We start from the raw sequence: 20,903 nt of genomic DNA, 5'->3' as shown, positions 1-20,903 counted from the left end.
GAGAAGCCACGACAGTGAGACGCCCACACACTTCAACTAGAGAGTAGCCCCCAGTCACTGCAACTAGAGAAAACCCACACACAGCAATGAAGACCCAGCACAGCCAAAAATAAAAAAAATTATTTTTTTAAATGGTACTGGTACAACCGGATCTCCATATGCAAAAGAACAAAGTTGGACCCCTACCTCACACCACATACAAAAAATAATTCAAAGTGAATCCAATATCTAAATGTAAGACCTCAAACTATAAAACATTTAGAAAGAAACACAGGAGTAAATTTTCACAAGACCTTGAATTAGGCAGTACTTTGGCCACCTCATGTGAAGAGTTGACTCATTGGAAAAGACTGATGCTGGGAGGGATTGGGGGCAGGAGGAGAAGGGGACGACAGAGGATGAGATGGCTGGATGGCATCACTGACTCAATGGAAGTGAGTCTGAGTGAACTCCGGGAGTTGGTGATGGACAGGGAGGCCTGGCGTGCTGTGATTCATGGGGTCGCAAAGAGTCGGACATGACTGAGCAACTGAACTGAACTGAACTGAATTAGGCAAAGGATTCTTAGATATGACACCCAAAACACAAGCAACAATAACAACAACAACAAAAATAGATAAACTGGACATAATCAAGATGAAAAAACTTTTGTGCTTGTAAGGACATCATCTAGAAAGTAAAAAAGAGAACCTATAGGGAAATTCCCTGGCAGTCCAATGGTTAAGACTCCAAGCTTCCGCTGTAGGGGGTGGAGGTTTGCTTCCTGGTAGGGGAACGAAGGGCTTGCCCAGTGGCTCAATGGGTAAAGAATCTGCCTGCAATGCTGGAGACACAGGAGACTCAGGTTCAATCCCTGGGTTGGGAAGATGCCCTGCAGAAGGGAATGGCAACCCACTCCAGTATTCTTGCCTGGAGAATTCCGTGGACAGAAGGTGGAAAGAGTCAGACATGACTGAGCGACTAACACACACAAGGACATCATCTAGAAAGTAAAAAGAAAACCTACAAGAACTTCCCTGATGGTCCAATAGTTAAGACTCCAAGCTTCCACTGCACAGAGTAGGGGGTTTGATTCCTGGTTGGGAAACTAAGATCCCATATGCCGTGGGGTACAGTCCCCACTGAAAGAAAACCTACAAATATAATAAACCTACTGTATGTTTGATAAGAGACCTACCTAGAATATATGAAGAACTTTTATAACTCAATCATAAAAAGACAAATAACCCAATTTTTAAATGGGCAAAGAATCTGAATAGACATTTCTCCAAAGATATACAAATGGCTAATAAATGTGGAAAAATGCTCAACATCATTGGCCATCAGGGAAATGTAAATCAAACCACATTGATATACTAAATCACATCCACTAGGGAGACAGTACAAAAAGAGAGAAAAACAAGTTGTCAGTCAGGATGTGGCGATAGCAGAACCTGTTTTATACACTGTTGGTAGGAATGAAAAATAGGGCAGCCACTGTGGAAAACAGTCTGGCAGTTCCTCAGAAAGTGAAAAAGAGTTATCATGTGACCTAGCAATTCTGCCCATAGGGATACATCCCAGAGAAATAAAACCATGTCCATACAAAAACTGATACATGAATTCTACACCAGCATTATTCATAATAGCCCCAAAGCAGAAACAACCCACATGTCCATCAATGGATGAATGCATACACAAAATGTGGTGCCTCCATATAACAGAGTATTACCTAGTCATTAAAAACAAAAAAGGGGGTTTCTCTGTGTGTTCTAGTGGTCAAGAACCCAGTGGTTAAGAACCCTGCAACACAGGGGACACGGGTTCGGTCTCTGGTGTGGGAGGATCCTACATATGGTGGAGCAACTAAGCCTGTGCAGCACAGCTACTGAGCCTGTGCTGCAGAGCCCGGGAGCTGCAACCACTGAAAGCTGTGAGCCCTAGAGCCCGAGCTCTCCAAGAGAAGCCACAGCAATGAGAAGCCCACGTTCCGCAACTAGAGAAAGCCAGCAACGAAGACCCAGAACAGCCAAAAATAAATAGTTTTCTTAAAAAAAGAGGGAGTTCCCTAGTGACCCAGTGGTTAGGATTCCGGGCTTTCACTGCTGTGGCTGGGGATCAATCCCTGTCAGAGAACTGGGACCCTGCAAACCTTACAGCAAGGCCACAAAACAAACAAAAAGTAATCCTGGTACACGCTGCCATGCATATACCTGCTACTTGCAGGCTCATGAACCTAGAAAACATCATGAAAGGAGCCAACCAAGAAAGACCACATATTGTGTGATTCCATTTATATAAAGTAGAATACACAAATCTTTATAGAGAGAAAGTACATTAGCAATCATCTAAGGGCCACAGAAAATGAGAGGGTGTGGAGGGGTGATGGCTAAGAAGCAAAGGCTTCTTTTTCAGGTGATGAAAACATTCTAAAATTTATTGTAACAAAAAATAAAATAAAATTTATTGTGATGATATTTGCACAACCTTGTGGTTATATTAGGGGGCTTCCCAGGCAGCGCTAGTGGTAAAGAACCCAGCTGCCAATGCAGGAGACATAACAGATGTAAGTTCAATCCCTGGGTTGGGAAGGTCCCCTGGAGGAGAGCATGGTAACCCACTTTGGTATTCTTGCCTGGAGAATCCCAAGGACAGAGGAGCCTGGTGGGCTACAGTGCATGGAGTCACAAAGGGTTGGACATGACTGAGGCCAATTTAGCACACACACAGGTGGTTATACAAAAAAAATCACTGGATTTTACCCTTGAATGAATTGCATGGTATGTGAATAACATGTCAATTCAGCTATTTTTTTAAAAAAAGCAAAACAAAGGTTAAAATATTCAGTGAAATAAAAGACTCAGTTCTTTGTTCATACCAGCCACATTTCGGCGCTGAGTTATCACCATGCGTTGCCAGTAGCTACCATATTAGACAGCACAGACCAAGAGTACTTCATCATCACAGACAGTTCTATTGGCCAGCGCCCTTCTAGACCATATTTCTAAAGCAGGGGTGATTTTCCTCTAAGGGGCATTTGGCAATGTCTGGAGATATTTTTGGTTGTCATATCTGGGAGGTGGGGTGTTACTGGCATCTCATGGATCAAGACCAAGGATGCTACACTGCACAGGGTGGCCCCCACTGCAAAGGATGATCCAACCCCCAAATGTCAGCGTTGCTGAGACTGAGAACACCCAGCTCCAAAGATGTTTCTGAGAGTCCGAGTGTGTCTATGTGAGGTTCTCTAGACACAAGGCAGGTTGCTGTTGGGCAAGCAAGCCACCTCCAAGCAAGAAGTGATCCCCACCTACAGATTGGCCGATTCGCAAATTTTACACCAGTAGTCCAGCAGGTGGCACCAGTGTACGATCTTCTAACAAAGCAGATGGAAAGAACGTGTCTTGCAGAATGGCATGCTTGCCTGCTCAGTCCTTCAGTCCTGTCAGACTCTTTGTGAAGCCATGGACTGTAGCCCACCAAGCTCCTCTGTCCATGGAATTTTCCAGGCAAGAATACTGTAGTGGGTTGCCATTTCCTACTCCAGGGGATCTTCTTGACCCAGGGATCGAACCCATGTCTCCTGTGTCTCCTGCATTGTCAGGTAAATTCTTTACCACTGAGCCACCTGGGAAGCCCCATGGGGAAAGGCACCTTTTTCTAAATCACTGAGCGCAATATAGGCTAATGGGTGCCATTTAAAAAAAAATAAATGTATGAGAGTATAAGTCCATGTTGAAACTCTGTTATGAGTGCATGGGTTTCACTGACTGGGTCTCAGTGTGGGTGTGAGTGAGTTCAGACCAAGTCAGGGTCCAGGTGACACTGTCTCAGCCTCCACCCACCACTACCCACCACAGCCTACCGAGCTCATCCACAGCATTGACATCAGCATGGCTGGCGATTAGCTCTTCCACCATGCCCTCCACCGCCAGGCGGGCTGCCAGGATCAGTGCCGTGGAGCCGTCTGCCATGCGAGCATCCAGGTCTGTAGAGCGGTTCCGGATAAGAATCTAAGGGAGACGGGGATGCAGGAGGGGGAGTCATGGCAAGAACAAGGGAACAAGAAGCACTCCCAAGCCCTCTGAGGACCCCAACCAATGCCTCCCATGGAACCCATGGGTTCAGGGAGCAGCTACTTGACAGTACACTCATATATCCTCATTTCACAAATGAGAAAGATGAGCTCTGACAGGCAAAACCTGGGCTCAAATCCAAGTCTGTCTGATGTGTGTCCCAGCTCTGAAGTCCCAAGAGGCAAGCCGATCTCACCTGGAAGACACCCTGGGCATCAGCAGTGACAGCTGTGTGCAGGGGGGTGCGGCCAGAGTGGTCCTGGGCATTGGTGTCTGCCCCAGCGTCCAGCAGCCGCTTGGCCGCGTCAGCCCGGGCATAGCGGGCAGCCAGGTGCAGGGCCGTCTCACCAGTGCGGTCAGTCCGAGCCCCAAGCTGTGCCCCTTGGCAGATCAGGTCTGAGATGATGCTGGCTGATGTGTCTTCTGCCTCGTCCTCCTCAGTTGGGATTGGCTCCAGGGCTCCCCCGCAGAAGGAGGCCAGCATTAGAGGGGTGAAGCCATCTGCAGGGACCAGGAGTGTGTCAGAAAGGAGGCAGACACAGGGCCTTCCCAGGGAATATGACACTGTATTAGGAGGAAGCGCACTGCATTAGGGGGAAGTGGGATGTGGGGAAGTACATGATCGAAGGGCCAAACCTCCCATCACACACACGCACACGTGCACACACACACACACACACACACACTTGTGTCAGGTACTTCGGAGCCAACCCAGGATGAGGCTTTACAGGCATTTGGTTTGTGGCAGGAGGCCTCCTAAGCAGTAGGGTACACAGAACGAGGGAGGAATAAAGTCAAGCAAGTGGACGATGACCACATTCCTGGAGAGTTATTTCAGCCTGAGTTATTTCACTTTGTCAACAAAGGTCATCTAGTCAAAGCTATGGTTTTTCCAGGAGTCATGTACAGATGGGAGAGTTGGACCATGAAGAAGGCTGAGCACCCAAGAATTGATGCTTTTGAATCATGGTGCTGGAGCAAGGAGATCAAACCAGTCCATCCTAAAGGAAATCAACCCTGAATATTCAGTGGAAGGACTGCTGCTGAAGCTTAACCTCCAATACTTTGACCACCTGATGCGAAGAGCTGATTCACTGGAAAAGACCCTCATGTTGGGAAAGACTGAGGGCAGGAGGAGAAGGGGGCAACAGAGAATGAGATGGTTGGATGGCATCACCAACTCAATGGACATGAGTTTGAGCAAACTTCGGGAGACAGTGAAGGACAGGGAAGACTGGTGTGCTGCAGTCCATGGGGTCGGGAAGAGTCAGACACGAGTCTGAACAACAACAACATTTCAGCCTGATCCCAAAGGGGGACTCTGAAAGCTGAGTTGTACCCAGAGTTGTAATCCAGCTTGAGACAAAGGAGCTGAGCCTTTCATATACCTGCATCCACTGCTTAGGAGCTGCACCGAGGGACATAAAATACCAAGTACGTGGGGGCCTAATGGGAGTCAAAAGACAGCCACAGGTGCGAGTCATTTGGAGCGAAAGCAAATCAGAACTGCAGGAGGCATATTATAAAATGTGACAAAGACAGACCCCAGAGGATTCAGACACCATGGTCTGCTCTACTCTGCAAGAGCACTTGCCCTTCTTTCCCTTAGGAAGCCACTAGCACCCCCATTCTCCATTCTCAAGGCCTCAGTTCAGTTCAGTCGCTCAGTCGTGTCCAACTCTTTGCGACCCCATGAATCACAGGAGAAGGAGCCTTCTCCTCCTGCCCCCAATCTCTCCCAGCATCAGAGTCTTTTCCAATGAGTCAACTCTTCGCATGAGGTGGCCAAAGCACTGGAGTTTCAGCTTTAGCATCAGTCCTTCCAAAGAACACGCAGGGCTGATCTCCTTTAGAATGGACTGGTTGGATCTCCTTGCAGTCCAAGGGACTCTCAAGAGTCTTCTCCAACACCACAGTTCAAAAGCATCAATTCTTCGGTGCTCAGCTTTCTTCACAGTCCAACTCTCACATCCATACATGACCACTGGAAAAACCATAGCCTTGACTAGACGGACCTTTGTTGGCAAAGTAATGTCTCTGCTTTTCAATATGCTATCTAGGTTGGTCATAACTTTTCTTCCAAGGAGTAAGCGTCTTTTAATTTCATGGCTGCAGTCACCATCTGCAGTGATTTTGGAGCCCCAAAAAATAAAGTCTGACACTGTTTCCACTGTTTCCCCATCTATTTCCCATGAAGTGATGGGACCAGATGCCATGATCTTCGTTTTCTGAATGTTGAGCTTTAAGCCAACTTTATCACTCTCCTCTTTCACTTTCATCAAGAGGCTTTTTAGTTCCTCTTGACTTTCTGCCATAAGGGTGGTGTCATCTGCATATCTCAAGCCCTGCTGCTGCTGCTGCTGCTAAGTCACTTCAGTCGTGTCCAACTCTGTGCGACCCCAGAGACGGCAGCCCACCAGGCTCCCCCGTCCCTGGGATTCTCCAAGCAAGAACACTGGAGTGGGTTGCCATTTCCTTCTCCAACTCATGAAAGTGAAAAGTGAAAGTGAAGTCGCTCAGTCGTGTCCGACTCTCCTCAACCCCATAGACTGCAGCCTACCAGGCTCCTCCGTCCATGGGATTCTTCAGGCAAGAGCACTGGAGTGGGGTGCCATCGCCTTCTCCTATCTCAAGCCCTGCTGCTACTGCTGCTAAGTCGCTTCAGTCATGTCCGACTCTGTGTGACCCCATAGACGGCAGCCCACCAGGCTCCACCATCCCTGGGATTCTCCAGGCAAGAACACTGGAGTGGGTTGCCATTTCCTCCAATGCATGAAACTGAAAAGTGAAAGTGAAGTTGCTCAGTCGTGTCTGACCTTCAGCGACCCCATGGACTGCAGCCCACCAGGCTCCTCCGTCCATGGGGTTTTCCAGGCAAGAGTACTGGAGTAGGGTGCCATCGCCTTCTCCTCTCAAGCCCTAGGTAAAGGCAAACCCCCGCTGCAGGGACAGGCATATAGCCCAGGCCTGTCAATCTGCATGTTCCAGGCCCCAGGCCACATTGATTGGTTCACACATGGGGCACGTGACCTTAGACTATCCAATCAGAACTCATCCTGGGAGGACTTCCCTGGTGGCCCAGTGACTAAGAATCTAAGGACCAATGCAGGGGAACCAGGTTGGATCCCTAATCTGGGAAGATCCCACATGCTGCAGAGGAACTAAGCCCGTGTGCCACAACTACTGAGCCTGGGTACCCTAGAGGCGTGCTCCGCAGCAGGAGAAGCCGCGGCAACGAGAAGCTCCTGCACTGCAACTAGAGAAGACCTGTGAGCAGCAACAAAGAGCCCACACACTGCAACGAAGACCCAGTGCAGCCAAAAATTTTAAAAAAAATAAATAGCTTTCATTGGCCAAAGATACAATAGTTTGAGCATCAACAAGAATGTGTACATTAAATTTAAACATATCAGTTACATTAAAAAAAAAAAAAAAAAAACCCTCATCTTGGGACTTTTGCTGTTACAGATGAGAAAAAGGTTGTGTAATGCCTGCAGGAGAAAGACTGCCTGGACTGGAACCAAAAGCTGACAAGTCCAGGATCCAAATGTGCCTGAAGCTTCTGTTTACAAGAGCCAGTAAATCGTTTGTTTTACTTAAGTTAGCTTGAGTTGGGCTATTATCACTTACAACCAAGAGTCCTGATTAACAGGACTGATTAACCCACTGACAGACAGCCAGACACACCCAGCTGTTCCCAGAGCACAGACTCAGTTGGAACCTCTCATGAGCAGGATGGATCAAGGGCATTCTGGAGGCAGGGGCGCCATCACTGACCTGGACCGCGCACGTTGACATCCATGCCATCCGCATCTGCGTCGCCCTGCGGCGGTGTCAAGGCCATGGCTGGTGCCACGCGGATGTCGGCCGCAACCAGGTGGTGTTGAGTCCACTGGCGGCAATCCACAGCGTCCTCAGTCCCCATACCAGGCTCCTCCACCTGGAGGCACAAGCACCCAGGTTCTCACAAGGAATTGGGAGACACAGAGGAACCATCTGGGCATTCTCACAGATTTCTCTCACAGAGATGCACACACGGCAGGTGCCGAGAAGCCATTAACATCCTGCTTGATAGGGGCTTCCCAGGTGTTTCAGTGGGAAATGGCAACCCATTCCAGTTCTTACCTGGGAAATCCCTTGGTAAGAACTGGAATGGACCTAGCGGGCTACAGCCCATGGGGGTTGAAAAGAGTCGGACATGACTGAGCGACTGAGCACACACAGCAAGACTAAACAGAGCCTGATCAAATTAGATCTGAACTTAAGGACCCAGGTGGGGAGTTTAATTTCATAAAAAAGGACAGCCAGGTGACGGACAGGTAACCAGAAAAGGTCCTGGAGGATGGGACACCCTTCAATGTGGATTCAGTGTCTGACACAGTCATTTAGTAGGCTTGTAATCCTAGAATTCTGAGCTTCTCATTGGTAAAATCAAGATGATGCAGTCAGGGACTTCCCTGGTGGCCCAATAGTTAAGACTCCGCCTGCCAATGCAGGGACATGGGTTTGATGCCTGGTCCAGGAAGATTCACTATGCCTCGGAGTAACTAAGCCTGGGCGCCACAACTACTGAGCCCTCGACCCTAGAGCCTATGCTCTGCAACAAGAGAAGCCACCGTGATGAGAAGCCTGCCCACCATAACTAGAGAGTAGCCCTGGTCACCACAACTAGAGAAAGCCCACTCAAAGCAACAAAGATCCAGCATTGCCAAGGACTAATTAATTAACTTTAAAAAAAAAAAGAGATGATGCAATAATTTCACAAGACCCACATAAACATTCTACACCATATACTTAACACCCACTTTTGGATGAGAAAGAAAGAAAAAAACAAAGCCTGGGGCAAGCAGATTTCTTTGGCTGTCATTTGCAACAGAAGTATCCATTCTAACAAACATTAAAACATAGGCAGGAGGAGAAGGGGATGACAGAGGATGAGATGGTAGGATGGCATCACCAACTCAATGGACATGAATTTGAGCAAACTCAGGGAGATGGTGAAGGACAGGGAAGCCTGGCGTGCTACAGTCCATGGGGTCGCCAAATCAGACACGACTTAGCGACTGAACAACAACAAAAATCGTATGATGAAGGCCTAATCCCCCAACACGACTATATTTAGAGACAGAGCCTTTAAGGAAGTAATTACGGTTAAATAAGATCATAAGGGTGGAGCCCTAATCCAACAGGACCAGTGGAAGAGGAAGAGACACCACAGTTCTCCCTCATTCTCTGCACACGAAGAGGAAAGGTCATCTGAGGACACAGTGAGAAGAGGCATTCTGCAAGATAAGAAGTCCTCACCAAGAGCCAATCCTGCCAGCGCACTGATCCTGGACTTACAGCCTCCAGTGTGTATCTGTGCCTGCTAAGTCGCTTCAGTCGTGTCCAACTCTGTGCAACCCTATGGAGCCCAGCAGGCTCCTCTGTCCATGGGATTCTCCAGGAGAGAATTCTGGAGTGGGTTGCCATGCCCTCCTCCAGGGGATCTTCCCGACCCAGGGACTGGACCCACATCTCCTGCCTCTCCTGCACTAGCAGGCAGGTTCTTTATACCATCAGTGCCACCTGGGAAGCCCCAGCCTCCAGAGGTGTGAGAAAAATAAGTGTCTGTTGTTTGAGCCACTCAGTCTGCAGTATTTCATTATGGCAACTCTCGCTGACAAAGACAGGGCCCATCGGCGTGGCCCCTGGACAGGAAAAGACTAGCTGGGGGTGTTCTCAGGCTGGGCACGCTGGACTAAGGTGGCCACATCAGAGAGAATGCAGAGTCACTCTCTGGGATACAGGATCCCCTCTGGAAAGACGCCAGGAGCAGGATGGGGTGGTTGCCGTGACTGTTCCCCTGGCTCTCCCACTGACCACTGGGCCCCCACCCAGGACCCTGAGGGCAGGGGTCACAGGAGGGAACACAACCTTCAGTCGCTTGGCCTCTGGGCACTCTGTGTCCATCCAGTCGGTGGCCACCTCCCCCATCAGACTCTCACCCTTGGCCATGTTCCTGTGGGGACAGTGGGAAAGGGGAGGGGAGAAGGGACAATGCGGTCAGCAGGGGCAGGGTACTCAGGGTCAAGAGATAGGGTCCAAGGATGGGATGCAGGATGCGGTCAAGGTTGCAGGGGGTACTGTCAGGGGTTGTGATGGGTGACAGTCAGGTGGAACTGGGGAAGGGACAGGAGTGGAGTCAGAGGTCAGAGCAGATAGATGTCTATGGGACAGGTGAGGGTCACAGGCATACAGCATGGGTTACAGCAGATGACATCATAGGTCATGGAAGACAGAGTTATCCTCATAGCAGGTGAGAGATGTAGCCAGGAATAAAGAGGTTGTGGAGAGGGAGCAGAGGGCAGAGGGTCACAGGAGAGGTAAATTCAGGGGTTAGGACAGGGTGGGGCTGGAGTCTTGAGGGGCCGGTCAGGGAGGTGGAGATCATGGCCAAGGCCAGGACTGAGGATCATGGGGAATGAGCACTGAGTTGGGGTGGAAAGAGAGGTCAGGTCAAGAGTCAGGGTAGGTTATTCTTGAGGCTTTCAATAGCTAAGTCAAAGATCTCTCGGTAAATGTCACAGTGCTCTTATAAATATGTGGGTTATTTTCAATTTCTTTTGATATTGATTTCTAACATGATTCCAGTAACAAGAGAACAGACTCTATATGATTTCAATACCTTTAGACCATGACACTTTTGCACCTTGTTTTATGACCCTGGGTATGGGCCAGTATCTCCTGGTTTATAGTCTATGGGAACTTGAAGATTTTGTACCCTGCTGTTGTATGAAAATTGTATAATCTTAATTATGTTGAATTGGCTCATACTGCTTTTCAGGTCTACCATATCCCTCTGCTTTTCTGTCTATTCATTCTGTTAATTTTTTGAGAGCTTGATATTGAAACTCCAATGAAAAATCTTAATTTATCTACTTAAAAAATAATTGTAATATACAGTGGAATTATATGTAACTTTCTTCTGTATTTCCCAAGTCTTCTGTAAACGTGCTATCATACTTTCATAAATTAAAAAATAAAAAATTAAAACAAAACAAAAAAAGTCAGGGTAGGTTAGAGCCAGAGGTGGTACTGGGGCTCACAGAGGATAGGATCAGGGGGTCCAGTGAGGGGTTGGGGTGCAGACAGAGGTCATGAGGTCCACGGTCATGTGGGAACACATATCAGGGTGAAGTCTGAGAGGCTGGGGTTGGGGGAGGGGGTTGTCACAGAAGGATCTGAGTCAGGGAACTGGACCATAGGAAAGGGGATCCAGGGTCACAAATCAGGGGTGATCCCTTAGGGATTATGGAGTCGTTGGTCAAGGAGACAAACACTGATGTCCAAGCTGGAGTCTGAAGTTAGGGTCAGGTAGGGGTCAGAGGTCAGAGTCAGGTGACTGTGGGCTCAAGAGCTCAGGCCCCGCCATAGTCAGGGACCGGATGAGGGATCGGGTAGGGTCCTCACTTCATGCCCAGCGCGTCTTGGCCCACGGGTTCCCGCCGGCCCTTGTGTCCCACGGCCACATCCTTGTGCAGTGCAAAGCCCTCGGGGAACCAGAGGGTGCTGTGCTCACGCTTGCGGCGGGCCACCATGACGCCGAGAACCAGGAGGACCAACAGGAAGATGCCGCTGGCCGCCAGCAGCGGTAACAGCGGCACGCTTGGTTCCGGCAGCTCCACTGGCTCCCCTGCGGGCAGGAAGCAGGGGGTCTTTACCAGGGGTCCAGGCCCACCCTCATCTCCCTATCTCGGGCGGGGCCTCACCCCGCGCCGCCCGCAGTGGGTAGGGGAAGTCGAGGCGCTCCACCGCCGACAACGCTCCCAAATAGTCCGCCGCGCTCTGAGCATCAGGGAAACAGTGGTCGTTCTCCGGTGACTGCAGGCACAGACGGTTGTCAATCTCCAGCATCACTACAGAGCTGCAGAGACACAGTGGAGGGACAGGAGGCTCAGCAGGCACTGCCAGAAGCCCCGCCCTAGGCCCCGCCCACCTCCCCACACCTCGCTCAGAAGAGCATCTCTACTCACCAGGTCACCACTAACTCCCATCCGGCATCCAATCCTGCCACATCCCCTCAAACTATCGTTTTTTTAAATCCACTTATGATATATTTGGTGATATTAAGGATATTTATTTTTTAGCTGTGATCACGGTATTACAGTGCTTTTAAGAAGAGAGCTTATGTGTTTAGAGAAGCATGCTGAAATGTCTACATATGAAGTGACGCACTATCTAGGAATTATTTTGACATAGCATGGGAACTAAGACAATCGAAGGGACTATATATGAAACAGGAATGGCCATATGGGGGGCTTCCCTCATAATCCAATGGCTAAGACTCCCAGCGCCAAGCGCAGGAGGCCTGGGTTCAGTTCCTGGTCAGGGCACTAGATCCCACATGCCACAACTAAAGACCCCGCAAAGAAGATCAAAGATCCCGTGTGCCACTAAGACCCAGTGAAGCCAAAGATATAAATATATATATAAAGAATGGCCTTATGCGTTCATTGTCAATGCTTGGTCCTAGGTACCTAGATGTGCATAACCCTGATCTGTTTTTGCATATGCTTAAAGTTCTTTGTCAATTCCCAAGCCAGTCTTGCTGTGGTCACCAGTGTCCTCTAAGTCATGAATCCAATGGCCACTGTTTTCCCATCAATATCTCCTTTCTCAGGCTGGTATATCCATCTCCTGCCTGCTATGAGCACTGGCTTCTAACAGTTGACAGCTGTTCCTTCCCCCAGAGAACTGGCCTCAGCAAAGTGGGGAGCCCTTCACTTGGGAGGTGACACCACTTAGGGAAGCCCTAGGCCAGGGATTGACTGATGTGTACAAAAGCTGGCCCTTTTGTCTCAAGGCAGGACCAACTTTATCCTCCAGAGCTCTCCAAGGGATCAGGCTGTGGCCCGATCCTGGCTGAGGCTCCCTCCTGCCTCAGTTCCTGCCCCTGTCCCATCCTGCCTCCCTCATCCCCTATCTACCCAGAGCACCCTTTCAATACATTGCATATATCTGAATCTCAGGCTCTGCTTCCAGGAACGCAACCCTCCAAACTTTTTCCTTCTTCAGGATACCCAGTACCCCAAGCCCTGGGTCTCCTACTGTCTCTGCTCCTTCCGCTTCTCTTTTCTGAGCTAATTTCTTTCAACCCATCTTTAGGACTCAGTGTCCCCATGTCATCCTTCTGTTCCCCACAACTCTCCCTACTTCTTCAAGTCCCTCCATGGCTACCATGATTGCCAAGTGCTTCGGTCTCACTCTTCAGACCCTAGCTGCCTCCTGAGGGTCTCCCCGAGACCCCCAGTTCCCTCCAGACTCTACAAGTCACAAAGTGACCCTTAATTTTGAGCTGGTGTCTTAATCTTTTTTAAAAGAGATTTAAAATAATTTTACTTGTTTATTTTTGGCTGTGCTGAGTCTTCACTGCTCCACGGACTTGTCTCTAGTTGTGGAGAACAGGGGCTACGCTCTAGTTGCAGTGTGCGGGCTTCTCACCGCGCTGACGTCTCTTGTTGCAGAGCTTTGGCTCTAGGGAACATGGGCTCAGCAGCTGTGGTGCACGAGCTTAGTCCCTCCACCGCTGGTGGGAGCTTCCCAAAACAGGGATCAAACCGATGTCTCTTTGCATTGGCAGGTAGATTCTTTACCACTAAGCTGCCAGGGAAGCGTTGTTTCTTCATCTTGATGAGAACACTTCCAGCAACTCAGTCACCCAGCCAAGGACAGGCACATCACCCATCCACCCACCTCCTTCATCCCAGTCAGAGGTCCTGCTCCTTATCTCTGACTTCCAGCCCTCCTCTCTGTGTCAGGGTCCTACCCTATTCAGAAGCCACATCTCCCTCTGGCTCCTCCACCAGGTCACCAGCAAGAGTGTTTTATATTTTCCATTTATGTTAATTTTTGAGAGTTTGATACTGAAACTCCAACTAAAAATCATAATTTACCTACTTAAAAATGATCAGAATATACACATTCGTGCTAAGTGGCTTCATTCATGTCCGACTCATTGCGACCCCAATGAACTGTAGCCCGCCAGACTCCTCTGTCCATGGAATTCTCTAGGCAAGGATACCAGAGTGGGTTGACATGCCCTTCTATAGGGGATCTTCCTGACCCAGGGATTGAACCCATGTCTCTTACATCTCCTGCATTGGCAAGAGGGTTCTTTACCACTATCACCACCTGGAAAGCCCATAATATATAATGGAAATACATGTAACTTTGTTTTTTATTTTACAACTCTCCTATATGCTTCCCTTGTGGCTCAGCTGGTAAAGAATCTGCCTGCAATGCAGGAGACCTGGGTTCAATCCCTGTGTTGGGAAGATCCCCTGGAAAAGGGGAAGGCTACCCACTCCAGTATTCTGTCCTGGAGAATTCCATGGACTCTATAGTCCATGGGGTCGCAAAGAGTCAGACACGACTGAGCGACTTTTATTTCACTATAAACTTTATAAGTTAAAAAATAAAAAATTAAAACAAAATGGGCAAGTTAGAGCCAGAGGTGGTATTGGAGCTCATAGCGCATAGGATCAGGGGGTTCAGTGAGGGCCTGGGGTGCAGACAGGGGTCAGGAGGGGGCTCTTCTTCTGCTCCCCAAAGGACCATTGCCCATGTCTGAAGGCATTTCCGGTTGTCACATCTGGGAGGGGGGAGATCTGTTGCCTGCATCCAGTGGGGAAAGGCCAGGGAAGATGCCAGACATCCTACAGTGCACAAGACAGACGGCCCCTCACAGTAAAGAATGACCTGGCCTCAGATGTCAATGGTGCTGAGGCTGAGATGTGTGTATTATATGTATTACATGACTCTGTATGTACCACCAAGAAGGCCCTCCCACACGCCGGGCATTTCCTAAGCAGTGAAATCAGTGAAAACATAACTGGACTAAAGACCTAACCCAGTGCCTGAAACCTATTAGGTGCTTTATCAGATATTTCCGGAATAAAGCCAAGTTCAGCCACAGAGTTTTACAGTTTGAAGGGAACTTAAAAAATAGCTAGAATAGTGTTTCCCAGATGTTAAGGGAAGTAAAACGCACAAGGGGCTTCCCTGGTAGCTCAGCTGGTAAAGAATCTGCCTGCAATGCGGGAGACCTGGGTTCCAGCCCTGGGTTGGGAAGATCCCCAGGAGGAGGGCATGTCAACCTACTCCAGTATTCTTGCCTGGAAAATCCCCATGGACAAGAGGAGCCAGGCAGGCTACAGTCCATGGGATCGCAAAGAGTCAGACATGACTGAGAGACTAAGCACAGCACAGCAAACGCACAAGGCCTTGTGAATGGTGCCCCTTCCCTAGCATCTGCATGCGCCCCCCACGGCTCCCCTGGGGCTGGAGTCACTCACCCAATCACCTCAGGGGCCAGCTCCCGCCGGTTCCGGGATTCAGCGCCAGGCCCCGGCCGGTGGTAAGGGAAGACCATGGCCTGGCCATTCTCGTCCAGACGGAAGCGTAGCGAGGTGCGCAGGATGCCGCTGAGCCGCTGCAGGAAGTCGGCGCTGGAGCGCAGCAGCTCCTCTGGCGGCAGCAGCACTGTGAGCACCAGGACGCCTCGGGCCAGCAGGGCCGGCACCTCACCCGCACAGTCCAGGCCATCCCAGCCGCACTCCTCCGTGTTGCAGCCCTGGTCGCAGCGGCCGTCAGCGAAGTGGTCCGCGCAGTACTTCTCATACACTGGGCTGGGGGAGGAGGAGGGCTGGGTCAAGGGAGCCTCTCCCCCAACTCCCACCCCCCACCCCACATGCCCCCACCTTGCCCCACGCTGCCCGAATACACCACAAAGCACCCAAGATTCCTCAGGGAGCAGAGAACTGGAACGTATCCACATGCCTGTGGAATGTATCAGGCTTTCTGCAAAACCAGCCAGTTGCTATACAATTATTAATAAGTCAGTAACTATTGACAACTGCATCCTAGGTGCTGAGCGCAGTTATAGGAGCTAAGGATATGAGTGAAGTGAAAAACCTTAGTCACTCAGTCGTGTCTAACTCTTTGAGATCCCATGGATGGTGGTCTGCCAGGCTCCTCTGTCCATGGAATCCTCCAGGCAGGAATACGGAAGTGAGTAGCTTTCCCTTTTCCAGGGAATCTTTCCCACCCAGGGATCAAATCCAGGTCTCCTGCATTGCAGGCAGATTCTTTACCGACTGAGCTACTGGGGAAGTCCACTAAGGATATGGCCCCAACACAAAACCTTACCCACTTGAAGCTGTCATTACAATGGGCAGAGACATATATTAAAAATGATGAATGAGCAGAACATACAGTATTTTGATTACACAACAATAAAGGCTAAATGTAAACATACACACACACGAATTAAATGCTAAGGGAAGAAATTAAGCAGAGGAAGTGCTGTGGGTGGCCAGGAAGGTGTTCACGGAGAGACTTGTGCTTGAGCAAAGACTTGAAGGAGATGAGGGAGGAGCCATGTGACTTCCTGAAGGACAGCATCCCGGCAGAGCGGACAGCCAGTGCAAACGCCCTGAGATGGGACCAAGCCTGGGGAATCTAAAGACTGGAAAAAAGGCCAGGATGGCTGGAGCAGAATGAGACGGGGGAGACAGAGGGACAGAGGGTCAGACAGGGCAGAGAATATGGATGAATACATAGAATGTATGAGACAGATAGACAGGCCTCATGAACAGACTGAGAAGGTCAGAAGAGGGGCAGGGAAAGACCAGCAGGGCCATGGATAGATGGGCATATAGAGGGGCAAAAACACGCATGGGTGGACATAAGGACAGAAGGGGCACATGAATGAACAGGTGGGGCACAAAGGTGTGCAGATGGACAGATGGGGCACATAGAGAGACAGACTGGCATAGAGACAGACAAATGGACAGGTGAGGTCCGAGGATGGACAAGCAGGGGTGCAGACAGACAGCTGGGTGCATAGAGGGACAAAACGAATTCATGGATGGACAGAAAGACCAACAAACAGGGTATAAAGAGGGACGGATGGAGTGCAGAGGCAGACAGAAAAACAGAAAGGGCTAATGGATGGACAAACTGCCACGCTGATAGGCAGGGAACGAAGATGTACAGACAGAGCACAAGAATGGGAAGACAGGCAGACAGGCATAAATGGCACGTGGATGGCTAGGTGAGGGGCACAGACAGACAAACTGCACGCAGATGGACAAAGTACACCAAGAAACAGGGCAAACGAAGGGACAGCCCAACAGACAGACTGAGGACGGACTGACAGATCAAGGCAAATGGATGGACAACAGAGAAGCAGGGCCCATGGGTGGTCAGATGTGGCACATGGACAGACAAGACCCAGACTGAGGACGGACTCACTTGCAGGTGCGCTCGCGGCCGCCGGCGCGGCAGTCGAAGTTGTCGTAGAGGCAGGCGGGCGAACTGCAGGCAGGGTCGCAGCGGCTGTTGTTGAACAGGAGCCAGCACTGCAGCGCCGCGCACTGCCGCCAGGGGTCGCTCACGCTCAGCGAGCAGTCGCCGCCGTCCCAGCCGCAGCCGGGGCTGTTGCACTCTCGGTCGCAGTTCTTGTCACCGCTCTTGGCCTCGCAGGCGGCTCTCGGGCACGCCGGCTCCTCTGGGACCTCGGGCATCGCCACGGATACCTCGGGCATCGTCGCGGGCACCTCACAGCGGGGCCCGGCCCAGCCTGACGCGCAAGCGCAGCGGAAGAAGGGCGCGAGCGGCTCCGGGCGGCAGGAGCCCCCGTGGAGGCAGGGAGAGGTCACACAGCTGGCATTGGCGGCCCCGGGGGTCAGCCCCCGGGAGCCCCGGCAGGCGGGACCCGACAGCCCCGGGGGGCAGGCGCAGCGCGGTCCACGGACCGTCTGCTGGCACGGGACACCCACGGGGCACTGCAGCTCCCGGCAGGAGCGTGCCACCCGCTCGCAACGCGGGCCCCAGAACGGCTGTGGGTTGGTTGCGGGGAGGGGAGAAAAGAGCGCAGGGGCAGGGGATATAGAGGGGGAGAGAGAAGGGAAGGAGAAAATAGGGAAGGTGAGAGAAATGGAAAGGTGGAGAAGCGCATTGAGGGTTGAAGGGGGAGAGGAAAGGAAATATGGAGGATCAGAACTTGGGAAAGGTTGTGCCTCTGATCTCCCGAGGTCTGGCCCAACCTCTCCCGGCTCCCACTGCCAGCCCCACCTTACAGGTAAGCCCAAGCTTTCCCAAGAGGCCGCAACTCCAAATTCCGGAGAGACACACACACACAACCTCCAGGTAATTTCAACATTTCCCAGAAATCCTCTTCCACTTCTTGTCCCCTAAAAGCCTCACCTTCCCATGAGGCCACGCCCCCTACCCCCCATCCCTACCTGCTTCCAGAGACCCTGTTACCACCGGCCACCCCCACCTACCACCTACCGGGATGCAGTGGCAAGAGAAGGTCAGCACACCCCCAGGGCCCGGGCTAGGACGGCACTGGCCTCCATGCTGGCAAGGCTGAGACTCACAGGGAGACAAGACAGTCTGACAGCGGGGACCTGGGCAAGCAGAAGGGAGTGGATCAGCTGCCTGTGGGGAACACAGGCAGGATCCCAGGCCAGCCCCCTCTTCCCATGCTCACCTGTGAAGCCAGGGTGACACAGGCAGCGGAAGCCCCCACCTGGGTCCTGCAGGCAGTCCCGGGTATGTGCCGCATGGCAGGCACCTGGGCGACACTCATTGATGTCCCCCTCACAGCGCAGGCCAGTGTATCCTGGGGGGCAGGTGCAGCGGAAACCACCCACCAGATCCACGCAGGTACCATTGTGCAGGCACCGGGGCCCCAGGTCCAGGGCTGGGCCTGGGCCACAGTCATCCTCATTAATCTCGCAGAGCACGCCTAGGGGGATGGGGGATGGGGAACATCAGGAGGGCTCAGAAACCCAGCCTCCCCACCTGTCCCCAAACCCTGGTCCTGGCCTACCCAGTGTCCCTGGAGGACAGGAGCAGAGATAGTGGGCCACGAGGTCAATGCAGATGCCCCCATGCTGGCAGGGCTGGGAGGCACACTCGTCTACATCATCCTCACAGTTGTCACCAGTGTAGCCAGCTGGACACTGCAGTGGGGGCGAGACAGGGACCTCCTCAGCCCAGAGGGACACAGATGCTCCCCATGAAGATACAGAGAATCCCAGGGCAAAGGGACACACACAGTCATCCCATGCACAGAGATATGCTCAGTGAGCAAAAACACACACCCAGTACATGGAAACACCCAGACACAGAGGGCTACAGATACACTCAGTGCAAAGAAACACACATACATACAAATGTACAGGCACATACATACAAATGTACACAGGAGAAATACCCAGATACACCCAAGACACACACAGCCAGAGATGCACACTCAGGCACTGGCACATGTGTGCCATTCATACCCATAGAGACACTATGCACAGAGACACACATGTCCAAGAAATAATGAAAGACAGAGGTAGAGCCAGAGACACCCTGAGATCTACCCAGAGTGACACCCACAAAGATACACCCAGAGTCACAAAAGCAAAAACCCAGACATGCCTAGAGAGGGACACCGCACCAGGCTCTAGACACACAGAAATGTGTAGCCAGACACACTCAGGGTGACCAGCCCTCCATCTCCTTCCCTGGGTGCTCCTTACCTCACACACATAACCGCCCGTGTAGCCTCGGCAGGTGCCCCCATGCTGGCAGGGCTGAGCCAAGCAGGGGTCCATCTCCTGCTCACAGTGGCTGCCGGTGTGGCCCTCTGGGCACACACAGTAGTGGGAGCTGTCCTTGTCCACACACTGCCCACCCGCCTGACACAGCTGCTCTGTGGGCACCCCTGAGCAGAGGAGAGCGGCATCAGGCAGACTCCCTCCTCCCTGCCCCCGTCATACACAGCACACCCAGCATCCCCACTAGCCTCAGTCACCAAGGCGTCACACACATTCCACTGGGTTACCACACATCCCCTGACACTGACACACACACACATGCACTTTCAAAGCTCACATCAGCTAGGTCACACACAGCATTGCAGACATCCCCGCTGTTTCACAGTGATAGACACACATACCACCTTGTCCTGGCCAGCTGTCAGACAGTCACATATCCACACACTCGCACACACCCCACGACGTCCATAAGCTCTGGTGCACTCTCATTCAGCTCACACTAGGAGGAAGTATGTGCACACACGCCCAATCACGCGCTCCCCCTCACCGATTTGGGCTGCGGCCTCTCTGCAGGGCAGGCTCCGGATGTCACATAGGCGGCCGCTCCACCCAGGGGGGCAAAGGCAGTAGAAAGAGGCCCCCGTTCGGGCACAGCGACCCCCATTCTGACAGGGCGAGCGGCTGCACCAGTCCACCAGCGTCTGTCGAGGAAGGGCAGGGTGTTCACACTCGGGGACCCCTAGAAACCCTGCCCAGCTTCTCCTCTGAGCAGGCTCCAGAACGCCTCTCCAGATTTCTCCCTCAGGATCCCTGCCAGGCCCCTCACCACAATCCCTCTGCCAACTCCTCCCCAGGATCCAGGCTGCCTTCTCAACCAACCAGGGTACCCAAAAGGCCCCTCCCCCAGAACATCCCTCTAGACTCCTCCCCAAGACTCCAGTGACCCCGCCCACCTGGCACTGAGCGCCGGTGAAGCCATCTGGGCAGGCGCAGTGGAAGCCAGGGTGGGCGGCAGTGCAGACGCCCCCATGCAGGCAGGGCCGCGAGAGGCAAGGGTCCGCTTCATGTTGGCAGTGTGTGCCAGTGTAGCCCGGGCGGCACAGGCAGGTGAATGAGTTCACACCATCCACGCAGGTCCCTCCATTAAAGCAGGAGCTGGAGGGAAAGGAGGGGCGCGTCTGGCCCCACCCTTCAGAGGCCCTGCCCCCTTCCTGGGCCCCTCCTGGCGGAAGTGACAAGACCCCTACCC

General features: G+C 51.7%; 1 protein-coding gene across 1 annotated transcript in view; it reads right to left on the bottom strand.

The window, feature by feature from the left end:
- The window catches only part of NOTCH3 (notch receptor 3), a 39,806-nt gene that overhangs the window by 3,702 nt on the left and 15,201 nt on the right, over positions 1–20,903 (bottom strand). Inside the window, exons 18-31 of the mRNA XM_086408768.1 lie at positions 20,608–20,809; positions 20,202–20,355; positions 19,637–19,821; positions 18,937–19,069; positions 18,595–18,852; positions 18,393–18,511; positions 17,352–17,938; positions 15,392–15,724; positions 11,807–11,961; positions 11,508–11,730; positions 9,972–10,056; positions 7,833–7,995; positions 4,252–4,556; positions 3,845–3,992 (exon numbers count right to left, since the gene is read on the bottom strand). Coding sequence (XP_086264894.1) covers positions 3,845–3,992; positions 4,252–4,556; positions 7,833–7,995; positions 9,972–10,056; positions 11,508–11,730; positions 11,807–11,961; positions 15,392–15,724; positions 17,352–17,938; positions 18,393–18,511; positions 18,595–18,852; positions 18,937–19,069; positions 19,637–19,821; positions 20,202–20,355; positions 20,608–20,809 — 3,050 coding nt within the window. The remainder of the gene's footprint in view (positions 1–3,844; positions 3,993–4,251; positions 4,557–7,832; positions 7,996–9,971; positions 10,057–11,507; positions 11,731–11,806; positions 11,962–15,391; positions 15,725–17,351; positions 17,939–18,392; positions 18,512–18,594; positions 18,853–18,936; positions 19,070–19,636; positions 19,822–20,201; positions 20,356–20,607; positions 20,810–20,903) is intronic.

Source organism: Bos grunniens, chromosome 7, assembly GCF_055505025.1.
Source record: "Bos grunniens cultivar Pamir isolate PY7600 chromosome 7, Bosgru_T2T1.0, whole genome shotgun sequence".
Classification (NCBI taxonomy): Eukaryota; Metazoa; Chordata; class Mammalia; order Artiodactyla; family Bovidae; genus Bos; species Bos grunniens.
Note: the sequence above shows the minus strand (reverse complement) of the source record. Positions and strands in the feature narration are given on the sequence as shown.